This window comes from Cyprinodon tularosa, unplaced genomic scaffold, assembly GCF_016077235.1.
Source record: "Cyprinodon tularosa strain WSP-4 unplaced genomic scaffold, ASM1607723v1 ctg253, whole genome shotgun sequence".
Taxonomy (NCBI): Eukaryota; Metazoa; Chordata; class Actinopteri; order Cyprinodontiformes; family Cyprinodontidae; genus Cyprinodon; species Cyprinodon tularosa.
This window is the reverse complement of record NW_024038941.1, coordinates 120,408-138,028: the sequence shown is the minus strand read 5'-3', so window position 1 is coordinate 138,028 and position 17,621 is coordinate 120,408. Positions and strand designations below refer to the sequence as shown.

Below are 17,621 nucleotides of genomic sequence, written 5' to 3'. Positions count from 1 at the left end.
AACGACGCATTGTTTTTTAAAGCTCGGTGACCAAATGCACTCGTCTGCCTTCTCTCTGAAAACCAAATGAAAACCAATGCAGCCAAACACTGTTGGGGGTAAATTTTATAATGCTCAGTATAACAGCTGTTCTGCTTAAACCTCAGCGGTTTTTAAAGAAAACATTAGTTCTTCAATACCCTCTTTAAAAGTTATTTTGAAAACATATTTTAACTAATCCATACATATATTCTAATTTCCAGACGTCTACCAGTATCGGTTTTGCCTCCTATGTGGGGCTTATAGTGCCTCCTCCACACCTTTTGATTGGCACATACAAGTATGAGGACGCCTCCCCCATTTTAGCCTCGTTCCACTGGCTGACAATACATTTTAGAATTCATTTTAGAATTATTTTATTTGCTTTTAAATCCCTGGATGGTCTTGCCCATCTGTAGCTCTCTGAGCTTCTACATGCTTGTAGACCTACTTGCTCTCTCGGGTGAGGTGGTCAGCTGCTTCCTTAGAGAGCCTGAAGCTCAGAGGGGACCATGCTTTGGCTGCTGCAGCCTCAAAGCTCTGAAATGACCTGCCTCAGCACATCAGACAGGCCTCTTCTCAGAAGTGTTTTTAAACCTCTTTTAAAACCCCACCTTTACTCTTTGTCTTTGAACAACTGGCAAGATAGTAGGCTTTATTTAACTGTTTATCTTGTATTCCTTTTATCTTTTACCCAATTTGATTTAATTGTGTGAATGTTATTTTTACACGTTAGCCGTTTTTTTTTTTTTTTATTATTTGTACCGTTTTATTTATTTGTTAATTTTTATATACAATTAATTAATCTGTTTAGACGAGAGCATTCTTTTTGGCCACTAAACAAAATACTATTTAGAAGACAACAATGACTGAACTAGAGATAGACTGATCCATCAGCTGGATGATATTTTGGGCCAATATTGTTGCTTTTTATAAAGTCATTGTATTGGCTGATTCGCAGAAGCACTAATTATTAGTGCATTCATCAGCTGTCCTGTGAGGTCACATAACATGCATGCATTACAGCTCCCTCCATTTTAAGAAAACACAAGGAAACTAGTCAGAGGTAATGGGGGGATAGATGGCTGTTAATACTGGGCAGTCCTGGAAGAAAACCTCTTTAGAGACTGCAGAGGAATTCAGACCAGGACAAAGATTCACCTTTCAAGAAAAAAAGGCAAATATGTCTGTTTAATTAAGATGTTTTAATCATAGAGCCCTATGTATAACTTAACCCTTTAAAGAATTAGAATACAAGGCCAAAGTTTAAAAAATAAGTTACAAGCCATTGATCTTTATGTATCACTTCATTTTTAATCACAGGTTTTCTAGATGTATAATAATCAGCATTGGAAATGTTCATTAAATCTTATAACATGGATGTTTAGGAATAGTTTTTAAAGGATTTGTGGATAGTTTAAATTGAGCCAAACCCAGACAGAATTAAGGGAAATCTGTTAAGGTCTGAGCTGAAACAGCCCTTGTCAGTCTGATAAATGATCAATCTGGGCTTTGCTTGCCTCACAGCTCACATCCCTTCATTATGCATTCAGTACAACATTGTCTGTCACAGGAGAGCAAGGCTTGAGTGGTGAAAAGGAAAATTAGCACAAAACAGAATTAAAAGAAAACTCAGAAAGCGAGGGAAAGGCTAATTGGTGGAAGCGTCTTATCTTTCAGATATACACCTTATGAATTATTGACTTGTGCCAACATTTTTAAAGAAGCAGCAGCAAAAGAGAGTTGAAGAATTATAAATTTATATTTTAGAATAGCAAAGATGAGGCTAAGATTCTGTGGTAACAACCTTCTGTGATAGAGAGTCAAAAATTCCCCAGAAGAGTTTCTTTGTGAGAAGAAGTTCCTCCTCAGAGGCCATGCCGAAGCCAGCCATTCCAGATGGGAGGCAGTAGTACTTCCAGTTCTGCTCATAGTGGTTGGTCAGCAGCTGCACATCAGAGGAGGAAGAGACAAATAGATACAGATTAGAGGACAGTAGCATAAAAATAAAAATGTAGAGAAGCTTGTGTTAGATATATTGTGGAAGAGCGTAAAGTAAATTAGGCGTGAAATGTTAGATATATGCTACAAGAAAATAGATCTGCTTCCTAACCCGGAGAGGCATTTTGCAGTATTCGGTGAGCATAGGAACATCAAACACAAGCCGTCTGAGCAGCTGCTGCATCATGGAAGGACGTAGATGCCTGCAGAGGGAGCACAGATAATTAGTGTCGCATAAAAACAAAGGTCTGGGTACGCTCCAACAACATCAACAGCTTCAGTGGGACTTCTTTACAGCCAGTGAAAGAGAAGATTAATACTTTTACAGCAAATGTTGGTTTCTACATGCTGTAGGAAGCTGTACTTTTGGATAATTACTTGAAAGTCTTGCAGTAAAAGCCCTGTCAGTCTGTTTTTATCTGAGGCCAAACAAATACATACTTGCAGATAGCCAGCAGACACTCCTCGATGGCGTCCCGCTGGGCTTTGGTGAGCGAGCGACCTTTGGACAGCCGGTAGATGGTTTCCAGGGTGGAGTCAACCAGTTGTGCGTAGTGCTCCGTGTTGGCAAACAGAGTGGCACAGCGGGTCAGCAGAGGAAGCAGGGCTGAACCGATGTAGCGGTTCATGGCCAACGCGGTTTCCGTGGTGCTCAGCACCTCCTGTGGCACGGAGAAGCAAAACTTGGTGAAATTTGTACACAAAGAAGAACAAAAATGGTTCTTCTTTAACATACTCCCTGCTGAAGTTTCTTAAAATAGCAAACAGAAGGTCAAAAGCCAAAATCTCCTTAGTTGATCAAAGTAGCAGTTTGGTATTTACAGGTGCTTTTACCTTCCAGAAAATATTCACTTCTTTATGGATAGATGATGCAGCTGTATTATTAACTATGTTAAGATATTTTCTGCAGATTTTGTCTAATGATGTTTGGAAAAAAAGGAAAGTGACATTCCAATAAATCTAGAATCTGCCCATGAAAGATGATTAATGATGGACAATAACTTAGAACAATCAAAATGTTAATATTTTACATTTGTTAATATTTCTTATTCACATCTGTCATTCACTAGTTTCAACTTTGGCCAAATTCATATAGTTACTCATTATTTGTAAGAACACAAATGTGTTATTTTTAGACATCTTGATTTATAAAATTGTGCAGGGAAAGATTTTCCTTCCTGATATCTTGCCTTCTGATTCTCCCCTTGTAGCTGTAGCGCTGTTTCTTTGTCTTTTAAACACTGTCATTTTTTTATTTGTTTGTTAAAATCTCCAGTTCCAGTGGGGTGAAATGGGCACTCCCTGTTGCCCGTTGTCATGGTGACTCGTCATTTCAGGGCTCCACTGATTACAGCTTTTTAAACCTGTCATGCACACCCTTAACTCTAAGTGGACCTGTCATTCACTAGTTTCAACTTTGGCCAAATTCATATAATTATTCATTATTTGTAAGAACCCTAATGTGTTATTTTTAGACATCCTGAACTATAAAATTGTGCAGGGAAAGATTTTCCTTCCTGATATCTTGCCTGAGCAGTTTATTTTCCCCCCCGCCATGATTCCAAACCATGAAATCATCCGTTTGAGGTGGCATCCTAAAATACACCAACAGGTTTTTCTACATTCATCTCATACCAGAAGCTTTCAAAACCACTAATATAGTAGTTCTTAATCCTGGGGTCCATTTCATTAAGCAGATTTACTGAAAACTCCAAGTTTTCTAAACCTGAAATAGGATAAACTGAATATTCCGTTTCACAAAGAGTTTCCTCAACCTCTGTTTCAGTCACTGTAGAAACGGTCTCCCCAGAGCTAACCTGGTTAGTAGCAGGTTTTCTTCAGTAATGTTAGGATATCCTCTGTCTCTGCTCTCCTTACAGCCGATTATGTTGTTTTATTTCCTGATTTAGTCTAATTTTTTCAGTTTTTTTGCAATAAAAAAAAATCATTCACTCGGGCCGTTAGGCACATTAGGTTTTAAAAACGTACACGATCTGAAGCCATTCTCTAAGGAACTGATAACCGCTAATAATGACCAATTATTGGGATAACATCCAAAGCGGCTGCAAACAGATAGTATTTACTGTGTAAAAGTAGACAGAATCAGACTTAGAACTCATGACATGATGAACAGGTTATATCTATTAGAACAACGTTTTTATTCTTCATCCTCACCGACTGCCAAAAGATTTCACATAAATTGATACATTGAACCACTACTATTCAGGAATTAACCCCTTAATGTTATCGTGGTCACCGCAGACTATGGCAAGCCATTTCAAAATGTATTAGTTTTACTGATCATGTATTCCTGATATCTGAAAAAAACAAATTCCTTGGCAAAATTACCATTTCAAACAAAATGACACTCTTCCATCTAGAATAAACATTCTGCATGTCTAGAAATAATTTCAGATCTCCATATTTCTATTGCTTGTAATCACCATTTGTACTATTTTGACTATGAAGAAATATATTTCCGATATCATAAATACATATTCAGCCAAGCTGATAAATGTCAGAACGGCCACTTACAATGTGTAAACATTTCCATATATATAAAACTTACGAGTATAAATTTTTATTTTTTATTTTTTTTTCAGAAATTCTGTTTTTTTTTTTTTGATGAAAAAAAATATATTTTTAATAAAAAATAAATAAATAAATAATAATAATAAAAAAAGAAGAAATTCAGTTTTTTGAGGCAAAAATGTAATTTAGAGAATATATTATTACAGTTCAGTCTAGGGATGTGATTTTTATCAGAAATGTTATTTTAGCGATCTACAAATGGAACAACAGAGAGGAGAGTTCTTTTAATAAATGTAAAACAGCCTGCCATAACCCACTTCATATAAACTTACGCACTGACTCCAGAACAATCTTCTTCCCTTATAGCTGTAGCGTTTTTTCTTTGTCTTTTAAACACATTGTCCATTTCTTTTATTTGTTCGTTAAAATCTCCAATTCCAGTGGGGTGAAATAGGCACTTCCTGTTGCCCGTTGTCATGGTGACTCGTCGATTCGGGGCTCCACTGAGGATGGCTTTTTAAACCTGTCATGCACACCCTCTGAGTTGACCTACTTTGAACTGATTTAACAAATTCATAGCAGCTCCCAAGTTCCCAACGCTAGGCTAGATCAATTTAGAGTTACGGATTTAAATCTGAGTTTGTTAAACTTGCTTCGTGAAACGATGCCTGGTCCTCAAGTGCTACTACTCTGCATGTTTTAGATACATCTCTTTTGCTGAACACCTGCTTCAAATCATTGCATAGGCTCCTCAGCAGGCGTCAAGTGCTGCAGAAGCCTGCTAATAAAACTTTCATGTAGGTCAAGTCTGTTGCACCAAGGAATCAACTAAAGCTAACAGGATGGTGGTACTTTAGGAATAGGATTGAGCTAATATATTAATCTGGGCTTTCCTGACGAGTTTTAAGATAGACCATTTTTAGTTTGATGTCTAAGAAGAAAGTTCTGTTGGACTCACAGTGTCCAGAGATGCTGAGGCTTTGAGGTCAGGAAGGAAGCCGACTTCCAGCATCTGAAGCAGGAAGCTCTGGTCCTCAATGCCGTAAACTCTGTCCAGAAAGAGCACCATGGGAGCCTTGTGGTCCGGACAAAAGGAAGCTGACATGTCAGGTTCTGTCACGGTACCATCTGCAGGTCAGTTTAAATAACACAGAGCAATCACTGCATTTCATATTTCTGCATTTTCAACATGTTTTAGACAGTAACAGTAGCTGAATACAAACTGTACAAAAGATTAAACTAAAACTTCACAAATGATTCACATTTCACTATAAAAAGTGGAAAATAAAACTACAGTAAAAATACTAGAAGTATTCCAGAATACAATACTGCAACCAAATTTTCATATATTTGAGTAAAATAAGATATTTGGAGTATAAAGGGCAGAAGAAGGAAAATTGAGCTTCTTTAAAGGCAAAGACAAACAAGGCAAAAAAGATTAGCACAGTTTTGATAGCATTATTTAAAAAAGTCTAAGACTCTGGGAGGTAATGAATTGTTTCAGTAGCCTTTAAGTTGGAGATTAAAAACAATGTCTCATCTTTAACACTGCATTTCTGAGTAAGTGATCCAATATCTTAGTCTATCACAAAGCAGCAGAAGGGATTGTGAAATCCAATAATAATAAGAAATTAATATTCATGCTTATGCATTAAATTAATATTTTCTGAGAGCATTCACATTTCCAAATAACTCCCATCAGTGTTTTTATCTATTGCTTTTTAACCAGTGGCAGCTCCTCTAGTCCATGCAACAAGTAGCCGTCAAAATACGGATACCTTTATTGACCACTGGCATCTTGAGGGGGATGCTAATGATGCCAACCAGGTCTGAAGTGGGAACCAGAGAGCGCAGGATGGCTCTGATGCGCAATGCTTCCCCTTTCCCTGCATTGATGAGCTGCAAGAAAATGATATATACAGGTGCTGGTCATAAAATTAGAATATCATGAAAAAGTAGATTGATTTCAGTAATTCCATTTAAAAAGTGAAACTTGTATATTATATTCATACATTACATACAAACTCATATATTTCAGATGTTTATTTTGTTTAATTTTGATGATTACAAATGACAACAAATGAAAATCTCAAATTCATCATATCAGAAAATTAGAATATTACTGAAGACCAATAAAAACAAAGGATTTATAGAAATGTTGGCCAACTGAAAAGTATGAACATGAAAAGTATGAGCATGTACAGCACTCAGTATTTAGTTGGGCCTCCTTTGGCCTGTATTACTGCAGCAATGCGGCGTGGCATGGAGTCGATCAGTCTGTGGCACTGCTCAGGTGTTATGATAGCCCAGGTTGCTCTAATAGTGGCTTTTAGCTCTTCTGAATTGTTGGGTCTGGTGTATTGCATCTTCTTCTTCACAATACCCCATAGATTTTCTATGGGGTTAAGGTCAGGAGAGTTTGCTGGCCAATTAAGAACAGGGATACCATGGTCCTTCAACCAGGTACTGGTAGCTTTGGCACTGTGTGCAGGTGCCAAGTCCTGTTGGAAAATGAAATCTGCATCTCCAAAAAGTTGGTCAGCTGCAGGAAGCATGAAGTGCTCTAAAACTTCCTGGTATGTGGCTGCGTTGACCCTGGACCTCAGAAAACACAATGGACCAACACCAGCAGATGACATGGCACCCCAAACCATCACTGACTGTGGAAACTTTACACTGGACTTCAAGCAACGTGGATGAAGTGCCTCTCTTCTTTTCCTCCAGACTCTGGGACCTTGATTTCCAAAGGAAATGCAAAATTTACTTTCATCAGAGAACATGACTTTGGACCACTCACCAGCAGTCCAGTCCTGTTTCTCTTTAGCCCAGGCAAGACGCTTCTGACGCTGTCTGTGGTTCAAGAGTGGCTTGACACAAGGAATGCGACAGCAGAAACCCATGTCTTTCATACGTCTGTTTGTGGTGGTTCTTGAAGCACTCACTCCAGCTGCAGTCCACTCTTTGTGAATCTCCCCCACATTTTTGAATGGGTTTTGTTTCACAATCCTCTCCAGGGTGCGGTTATCTCTCTTGCTTGTACACTTTTTTCGACCACATCTTTTCCTTCCCTTCGCCTCTCTATTAATGTGCTTGGACACTGAGCTCTGTGAACAGCCAGCCTCTTTAGCGATGACCTTTTGTGTCTTGCCCTCCTTGTGCAAGGTGTCAATGGTCGTCTTTTGGACAACTGTCAAGTCAGCAGTCTTCCCCATGATTGTGTAGCCTATAGAACTAGACTGAAAGACCATTTAAAGGCTTTTGCAGGTGGTTTGAGTTAATTAGCTGATTAGAGTGTGGCACCAGGGGCCATCAATTTTGAACCTTTTCACAATATTCTAATTTTCTGATATGATGAATTTGAGATTTTCATTTGTTGTCATTTGTAATCATCAAAATTAAACAAAATAAACATCTGAAATATATGAGTTTGTATGTAATGTATGAATATAATATGCAAGTTTCACTTTTTAAATGGAATTACTGAAATCAATCTACTTTTTCATGATATTCTAATTTTATGACCAGCACCTGTATACACTGGACATTTAGCAGTGCTGTTAAGTAGAACACATTAAGTCTTTCTATGTAAGGTGTTTGAACGCACAAAACTTAAAAACTGTTGAGTAAAAAAATAAATAAATAAATTTATATTACCGTACAGTTCAGTTCAGAAAATATGAAACAGTAATACATTATTGGTTATTGACGATGAAGAATCCCATAATAACCCCGCCATTTGATTCATAAAGCCATTTACAGGCTCATAATTCTAACAGACAAAGAAACTGAAGTGTAAATGTCATGCAGGCAACAGGCCTTCATCGTTGCACCAAACTTTGCACTCCGACTCTCACATGCATCTCAGGAGCGCAGCGTCCCAGCAGGTCGATCAGGGCCGAGTAGAAGGACATGATGGCATTGCCCATGTGGATGACTTCTTTTTCCTCTTCACCAGACCTGCGACACACAAAAAGTGCCTGTCTCATACCTTTACATCCCTCCTACATAAGAACAAAGTCAGCAGCAGGAGGCAGAGGTTGTGAACATTTCTAGATGAAAAACTGTGTTTTGACCTCTTTTCTGCTCTCCACATTAAATGCATCGATTCTGACCAGCATCCAAATGCTCCTCTTCACCTCAGGCAATAATTATGCTCAGCATTAAATGCTGCTGTGTTCAAGCTTTTGCATAATAATAAGAGCAGGATAAATGTCATCCAACAGTGTCATTACTTTTGCAAAATGTTGGTATGAAACCAATCAAAAATATTCTAGTCATACTCCTTAAATGTTTTCAGATTCTGTGTTGCATGGGATTTCTGAAAGTCAAAATAATGTTTCATAATCTAACCTTGTTTTAGATTTCTCTCTGACACGTCTCCATGACAAACATTTTCTACAAAACTTATGAGGCCTTCACAGAACGGCTATTTATTCTGAGACTAAACAACATTTCAACGCAATTGATTACATCAAATTCGGGGTAACAGTAAAAGATGCATGCTGCAGTTTTCATTTTTTGTAACAACTTTTGTAAACCATGTATAATTTCTATAGTATTTTCCACTGATTAACTGTTTTGTGTTTTTTGTCTTTAATGTTGAATGTAAAACGGTTTGCACTGATGGATATTTCTGTGATCTAGTCACATAACAGCAGTTCAGCCTCATTTTTATAACTATTTTTCAATTTTGATTAAAAAAAGAGGCATTAAAGACCTCTGGACAAGACTAAGACCTCTGGATGGAGGGTCCTGTCATTAACCTGATTACATCTTAGAAGACAGGTGGTCCTGATTCCAGTTTCTGCTCTATATTTTGCTCTATATTGACATTAATTCCCTCATTCAATCACATCTGAGTTGCTAATTTCCACTGATCTTTTTAAACCAATCTAAACAGGATGAAATGACAGCACATCTCTATTTCTTAACAATGAAAATACCAACAATACTCAACACAAGACTTTTAGTTTTACAGAGGTTTTTATAGCTTAATCACTAATGAATGATTTAGATTTTTTTGTTTTATTGTTGACCAGAATTGGTGTAGAAATTAATTTTGGACACATTCCTACCCTGCTGTGGCTCCAGCCGGGGTCTTCGGCAGGTCCAGAGCGGGATCCTCAGAGATCTTAATGGCCTCCTTCATGGCAGCCAGCAGACCCTGTCCTCCCTCTCCCCTCAGGGCGGGGCCGAAACACTCGGGACGCCTGATCAGCAGCTTCACCACCACATTGGCATTTTCCTCCACACTCTCACCTACAGCCAGAAAGGCCTTCACATTAATCTTACTAACACATTAACAATTTCTATTACACACAAAAGGAATGGACAGAGTCAGCTAGAGTGAAGTGTTAAAAAAGCTGACTAGGATTCTTACTTCTTAGGCCTTTCCTTGTAGATTTGCTTAGTTAAAGCATATCCTTCTCAATTTAACAATGAATCTGTATGCAAACTTCACATTTACCTAGATAATTCAGCCTATATGATCATTTAAAGAACCTGTGCTTATACATTTTGTAAACCAATTTAAAGCTTTCCATTTCAAGATAATCATCTACCATGTGATTTATCTGATGAAATGAAATATTACTTTGACCTCTGAGTGAATGTTTACAGCAAGAAACTGTGTAAAAGATGTCAGACATACCATTACAGAAGACGACAAATCTCAGGAAGGAGAGGTAGCGCTCTCCCTCTATTGGGTTCCAGCCCAGATCTGGGTAACCCTTTGCAACCAGCATGGCACAACTCTGAAGACCACACCCTGCCAGATACATCACCACCTAAACACAGATATATATGTAAGACTTCAGGGTTGGTTTTTGTTATCCCAGGCATGTGAAAATATGAGTTTGAGTCTTCCAAACCCTGGAATAAGATGCAAAGGTAGAAATATTCCTGAAATGGTAACAAATGTCTTAAAACTTGGACGGAGTATTAGGGCCAGGCTAGAGATGTTTTTTTTTCTTCTATTTCGAGAATAAAGTCGTAACATTACGATATTAAAGTTGTAGTATTACGAGAATAAAGTCATCATACCACAACCAGTTTCAGAAAGAAAGCTTCAAGCTTCGACCAGCAGATGATGGCCGACCAGCTCCATCAAACAGCAACCTGAGTCCACTTTGATATTCTGCCCAATTTGACACTGGTGTGATAAAATATTTTCCGTATTTGTCAAACCGATGCTAAAGTATACCTTCACATAATGCTCGACATTCCTCATTTTAGGGAAGAAAGGGCTTCTTGTAAAAGTTGTCATAAAATACAACTTGTTTCTCGTACTTTTAGGACTTTATTCTCTTAATATTACGACTTTATTCTCGCAATTTTATGACTATTCTCGCTGTGAGTTTTTTTTCGTAATATTACTTTATTCTTATAATTTTACAATTTTATTCTCAGAATGTTACAACTTTATTCTCGCAATTTTACGACTTTATTCTCGCAATTTTACGACTTTATTCTCGTAATTTTACGACTTTATTCTCGTAATTTTACGACTTTATTCTCATAATTTTATGATTTTATTCTCGAAATAGAAGAAAAAAAATCTCTAGCCTGGCCTTAATACTTCGTCTTATGAAACGAATAGATCTCTGTGTTTTCATTTTACATATATTAACATGGAGTATTTTAATCTGCATTTTAAAGGGGCTTTAACCCACATTTATGTATGTTAAGGAAAATTACAGCTGGAGCAAACTGAATCATAGTGTTAAAGATCAGAGTTGTTTGGAAGTTGCAATGAAAACTAAACGTTCACTGAAAGTTAGAGGTGCTTTTGGATTCAAACATGAAGAAGAGTAACTAGCTGCATTGTTTGCTTTACCAAAAATAACTACTGGATGTTGTAAAGCGGCACAGACGGTAGTAAGAAGGGATGTTCAAGCTTCACTGCCAGAATCCCTTTAAAAAAAATCCCAACATGTTTTGTTAATTTATTACCTAAAATGTAAAGGACGAAATTATGTCAAAACAATTCCCATTTTTACACTGTATAATTACAAGTTAATATAACATAACTATTGATTCAATGCAATAATTTTATATGCTAACAAATATTCAACTTCAGTGTTTCTTATCTATGTAAGGATTTCTTATCTTTAGAAGGACATCTATTATGATTAGCAACATCAATTTAATTCTACTTCATTCCTTACTTTTTTTTCCTATTATTTTATTGAGTTGCACCTGAAAGAGTTCAGTTTTACTAGAGTTCATCACTTCTTAGTTAATTTGTTTGTAAATTATGTTAAGGATGGCCTGGTACCCTATGGTAAAGTTTAGATGCATACGTTGCGCCACCCAGTCACGTTTTGCGTTATTTAAAGTCTGTTGTTTCAACAGTGGACTGCTCAATGGAGCAGTGGGTAGCACTGCTGCCTTGCAGCAACCCTGGTTCTGGGTTCGATTCCCAGTCTGGGGTCTTTCTGCATGGAGTTCGCATTTTCTCCCTGAGCATGGGTGTGTTCTCTCTGGGTACTCCAGCTTCATCCCACAGTCTAAAAACTTGACTGTTAGGTTAACTGGCTTCTCTAAAATTGTCCTTAGGTGCGTGTTTGTGTGTGCATGGCTCTTTGTCCTGTTTGTCTCTGTGTTGCCCTGCGATGGACTGGCGACCTGTCCAGGGTGTATCCTGCCTCTCGCCCATGGTCAGCTGGCGATAGACACCAGCACCCCTCGCAACCCCAATTGGGATTAAGCGTGACGGATGATGGATGGATGGATGTTTCAACAGTGTTTTTCCAGTAAAGCTATCAAACCTTCTCCAGGTCAGGTTCCTCTAGAGCCAAAGCCAGACCATTGTTGTCCATCACTGAAGATGCTGCAACATCCAGAGGAGTGGAGCCTCGCATTGCTTCAGAGGCTAAACACAGACAAAAACCACAACATTAATCTTATATAAAGCAATACATGGTAGCAGGAATCATTACATTGGATAAAATCTTCTTTTTTCTTATTGTAGCTCAAGTACAGAGCCTTGCATTGTTTTTCTTTTACAAACTTCCAATTATTTCCCTGCAATCCTATATGATAGACCAACACAAAATTAGGCCACATTGTGAGTGGAATGATTTCCAAATGATTTACAAAGCTCTAGAAAACATTCCAATGATTCCCCTTTTTCAGTTTTATCTCTAAATAAAATGCATTGGAACTAATCCACTTCAAAGCTGATCACTTTACTACACTGAGACGACTTGACTTTAATATTAATACAGCTGTCAGATCAGGACAGGATATTACCCACGGCAGCAACAAGGAGAGCATTAAATATTTATACTCTAAGATAACACACACACCCACTTAGCAACACTGGCGTTAGAGTTATGAGCCATTCCAGAGAATAAATCATCCAGTTCTAAGTTGTACATGTCACCTGTACAGTATATAGCCAATAAATAAGTCTGTCATGTTTTTTTCATTAACAGAAACATTGTGACTGCCATAATTTCTCATTATATGACCATTTAGAACCGTTTAAGCAGTAACATAACACTGAGATGGGACTTAGACCACTAACATAAACACAGTATAACAGTGTTTTCTAACTGTTATACTGACTTTTTCCAATGGGTTTGCATGAGAGCAAAGGAAATAATCTGTTATACAGGAAATTAAATGAGTTTTCCAGTTTGGCCAGTTGTCAACTTGTTCTACAGTATCAGCCATTCAAAATGGCCCTTTCCATTCAAACGCCAGCCGAATGGCAGCCCACTTCCCTACAACTCCATCAAATCTCCTCCAACTTCCAGCCACTGGGGTGACCCCCTCTTGCATATTTTTTTCGCTCCGACTCTACCCTTTCACTGAATTACAGGGTCTGACCAGAGGAAGGCGCTTTTCTTTAGATCTTTATGTCCACAAATCATGGCCGAAAAGATATTTTTAGTACAATGTCTGATGTTTAAAAAGGAATTTTAGGGGACCAGCCAAGGGCCCATTCAAGGAAAGTGGTGAAATTTTGAATGGCTGCTACTGTAATACCTAGTGTAGGTGTAACCATTTAAAAATCATCAGGGTCCGAATAAAGAAGATCAACAACCAGTAAAGGTCCGGAGACATTTTTATTTATAATCCGTTACTTGAAAAAGAATTGAACACTGAAATAAAATTAGGTTTTTATGCATATATGTTATACATCGAATTTTTTTAATTAAAAAATATTTAAAAAGAAATGAGAACATTTTTCCATTTTAAAATCTAAAGTGTGTTTTCAATCTTTCAGTTTGCTATATAGACAATTTCCTGATTCACATCTTTTATAAAACACCTGAGCTGACCATTTGTTATTTTTTTTTCTTTCTTTTTTATGGCTTAATGAGAGAAGTGGGCTTCATGGTGCCCTGCATGGCTTTTTTAACCTAGGTTTGATTGGCAACAAAGCCATTCTCTAGCACATATCAAGGTGCTCATTTTGAGCCTGGATCCATATTTATTTTTGATTCTGTTCATGGTGGAGAATCCTGCTTCACAGCAGTAAGTTGAGCCAAACATGCTCAAAATGTGCAGGGTCATCTTTGAGCACCATTTCACTTTTCTTTCACCAGTTCACCACAGTTCTTCCAGCAGTCCACACTTTCTCTGCTTTCTTTTTCTCATTGTTTTTTCTCTTTTCCTTCTTTTCCATCGCCATGCTTCCCAAAGGAATACCTGCAGTGTCTAAAAGCGGCTAAAAGTTAAATCAGGTTGGGTCTGGATTAGCCAGCAGGTGGGTCTCGATCCGGACCGCAGTCCTCTAATCCGTGACCTCTGACCAAGTGGTTTAAAAAGTGGTTAAAAAGACTTAATCTCTCACAACAATTATTGCATGTTATTATTACATGGTCTCATCACAGGTTGGGACAACTCAGAGTACAGACAGTGGATCCAGAACTTTGTGGTCTGGTGCCAGCAGAACCACCTACTGATTGAGCCATTATCCATTTCCAATTTTATCCAGAGACAAATCAAGCTTATATTAAGATTTTCAAGAGTCCATAAAAATAGTGAAATTGTTGCTTTTAATGTTTAAAATATTTTTTTCTATTAGTCATTTTTCAATTGTTAGTAAACTAAAAAAAGAAAGAGGGATATCATTATAGGACATTTTTCATACCCAACAAAATTTTTGTACACTAAAAGGTTAAAAACAAAATTCTTAGTTTCGATAAAGCTTGAGAAAGCCTGAAGTATTCTTTCCATTTAAAGTTGAAGTTTGAATATTTCATGAATATTTCAGTAGATGCTATGAGAATCGACCCTCAGGTTAAAGCACGACTTACCTAGTCCAACGCTGCTGTTCTCCAACAGGTAGCTAAGGTGATCAAACATGGCTTTCTGGTTTTGACGGCTAATACGGCAGAAATAACACAAAAAGCGACAGCAGCTGGCCACCATCTTAGGAAAGGCAATTTCCTGTAAAAAAAACAAACAACAAAACAACAAAACAGACAAAACAATGTTTTAGCCTTACTTCATTTCATCTTAAAGATGCAGAGAAAAACCTTTCCTGATAAAGTTACATCTGCTTTCTTTATGGACTCCACCCAGTATTCCGTTTAAACATTAATCAGCAGATTGAAGTTTCCCCCAGAAATGAAAGAAAATTACTGGAAAGATCAACAAACATTAGTGGAAAAGAACATTTTTTCCCTATTTTAGCAAACTCGATTTGCAAAGCGGCCCCTTCCAGAAAATCTCATCAAGCAAGAGCTTAACAATCAATCACAACAAATCCTTCCTGCTTTGAGAGCAGATCTTGCTGCCTGAAGCAGTTTTTTTTTTTTCTGAATGAGCAACTCCTGGAGAAGGATTTCCATGTAAACAGTTTTTTGTAAAACTTTCATCCATCATCAAACCTTTTTTTCACTCATGATGTTTTTTTCTTTTATCAATTCACAAAAAGTTAATTAAAATCTGTAGCAGACAAATAAATGATGCAACACAGATGGCCATAAAGGACATACTACGACCCACGGAGCTTTATGTGGCCATGGTAGGAGACAAGCACATGACTGATCAGACTGTCAGCATCAGTCATCGGGGTCTTAAAGCTGCCCTGAGGTCTGACTGCCAGGCTGAGAGGAATTTGTGTTTGATTCTGACATTTAATCCCAGCTGGCTCCTCCAGCTTCTTGTCAGCGAACCTTCAGAGTCCTCATCAAACCCCTTCCACTTTTATAGCATCTCCATTAGCCATGTGGTTTTTCAGGGTATTAGGCTGTTGATCTTAAAATAACATTTGTCTTAGGTATAACCTAATATGTATTTAAATATAGCCTATGCTCATATTTCAGAAGCTACCACACCTGATTCTACTTAAGATACGACAACCAGACGGTTACATTAAGCCCTAAACAGGATTAACTTTAAACTGGCTGACTATTATTCTTCAGAAAAGGCTTTACCGGCCAGATCCCCCCCCCCCCACAACATTAGAATCACAAATACTATTTAAGGTATAGTGTAGCATTTTCGTGAATTTTTGACGACCCACTATCTCCACTTTTAAAAGTGTTTAAAAGTTGCTGTTTGCGTTGCTGATACAAGCTTACTTTCCAAAAAAAGCTGGTGAAAGTTCTTCTCAGTCATCCATGTCATATGGATTCCAAAAAAAGATAATTGAAAACAATCCACTGGACTTTGTTTCCAAGTTTGAAGACGTTTTGCTTTCCATCAAGAAAGCTTTTTCAATTCAAATTGTAAGAAACTGCGTTGAGTTCGAGGTTTTAAATAGTAGCTCATCAAAGCCTTGTTTTTGTTTTAAAAACATCCAAACTAGTGCGGACGAAGGGGTACGCCCCTTTAGAATGGGGGTCTTTTGGCTTCTTTTGTTAGCCTGCAAAGCCCTTGAATGTTTTCAAAACAAAAACATTGCTTTGTTGAGCTACTGTGTAAAACCTCAACGCTATTCCTGACAATTTGAATTTACCACCGGTAAGTGAAAATGGGGATGAGCATGTAGGATGGCCTTACATCAACATATCACCAGAATGATTGACAGAAGAGCCACTTATTTTGATGATCCACCCGAAAAAAGAACATCCTAAACCATACAGTTAAATAAATAACTACAGGATGTTTGTTAAAGTGGCATCTTGGCGTTTAACATTTAATTTCTTAATAGCAACCAGTGGACTAGTGGTGTGCACAGACTTTTTTAAGGGCAGGGGCAGAAAGGAAAGAAAAAGGGCACATAAAGCACATCCTCACTGCAAAAAATGTGAATCTTTATAAGTCTTTTTTTCTTAAAATACGTGCATTTTTTTTTGGATTGAGGAGGTAAGTGAGACACTTTGCCAATGGAACAAGACAATTTCCATTTTACATAAGAGAAAACTGTTGCATTGTCTTATTTCAAGTGCATTTTATCTAATTATCTTATTTCAAGAGTAATAATACCCATTCCATTGGCAAATCCTCTAACTTACCTACACAAATTAAGGGTAAATACACTTAATTTAAGTAATCTTTACTTATTTCTAGATTGTTTTTGCACTGTAGAGGGCACATTAGCACAAGGTTTACACACAGTCTAGCTAAAAATGATGTGATGTTTTTTTGGTCCTGGTTGCTCCTGTGACACTACCTCTACTGACAGGGGCTCCTTACTGATATGTAAAGCAAGCCGTTTCCAACATGGGTTTTAAAATGGAAAAAAATTAGATCACAAGGTTGAAGCAGTAGTGAAGTCCAGTTATAGTATAAGCATACTTTTTTTGTGAATGTTTTATCCTGTGAAGCAAAACGTGTGGATACAGCAATAACCATTATTTGTCTAGGTTCTGGTCAGTTTGGACGTTTTTTTGGCGTGTCCAACTGGAAGGTTGGAAAATATATTCCTACTGGCCTCCTGGCAACACCAGAATGAGCAAGAGCGCTTCCATACTGGCACAACACCCAAAGATCAGGGGAAGAAAATATCCCAAGAGGAGTGTTGATGGATAGTTTCAGTTTTTACCTGTGACTTGTCTCCTCCCAGGACATTGACCATGACCTCCATCACAGTCTCATGCATTCCCAGAACCCTCATCAGGTTGGGATGCTGGTAGAAAACTTTATTGTTCATTATGTCCCTGTTA

The 17,621-nt window shown here is 37.7% G+C and overlaps 1 protein-coding gene across 4 annotated transcripts in view; it reads right to left on the bottom strand.

Moving 5' to 3' along the window:
* Positions 1 to 17,621, bottom strand: part of ryr3 (ryanodine receptor 3) — a 143,846-nt gene that overhangs the window by 36,422 nt on the left and 89,803 nt on the right. For all 4 annotated transcript variants that reach the window (XM_038288380.1, XM_038288381.1, XM_038288382.1 and 1 more), the window contains 11 exons: positions 17,501 to 17,615; positions 14,823 to 14,955; positions 12,321 to 12,424; positions 10,202 to 10,337; positions 9,627 to 9,810; positions 8,406 to 8,508; positions 6,330 to 6,450; positions 5,510 to 5,679; positions 2,461 to 2,681; positions 2,132 to 2,222; positions 1,826 to 1,966 (listed from right to left, as the gene is read on the bottom strand). In XM_038288380.1, the coding sequence (XP_038144308.1) occupies positions 1,826 to 1,966; positions 2,132 to 2,222; positions 2,461 to 2,681; positions 5,510 to 5,679; positions 6,330 to 6,450; positions 8,406 to 8,508; positions 9,627 to 9,810; positions 10,202 to 10,337; positions 12,321 to 12,424; positions 14,823 to 14,955; positions 17,501 to 17,615 (1,519 nt within the window). The remainder of the gene's footprint in view (positions 1 to 1,825; positions 1,967 to 2,131; positions 2,223 to 2,460; positions 2,682 to 5,509; positions 5,680 to 6,329; positions 6,451 to 8,405; positions 8,509 to 9,626; positions 9,811 to 10,201; positions 10,338 to 12,320; positions 12,425 to 14,822; positions 14,956 to 17,500; positions 17,616 to 17,621) is intronic.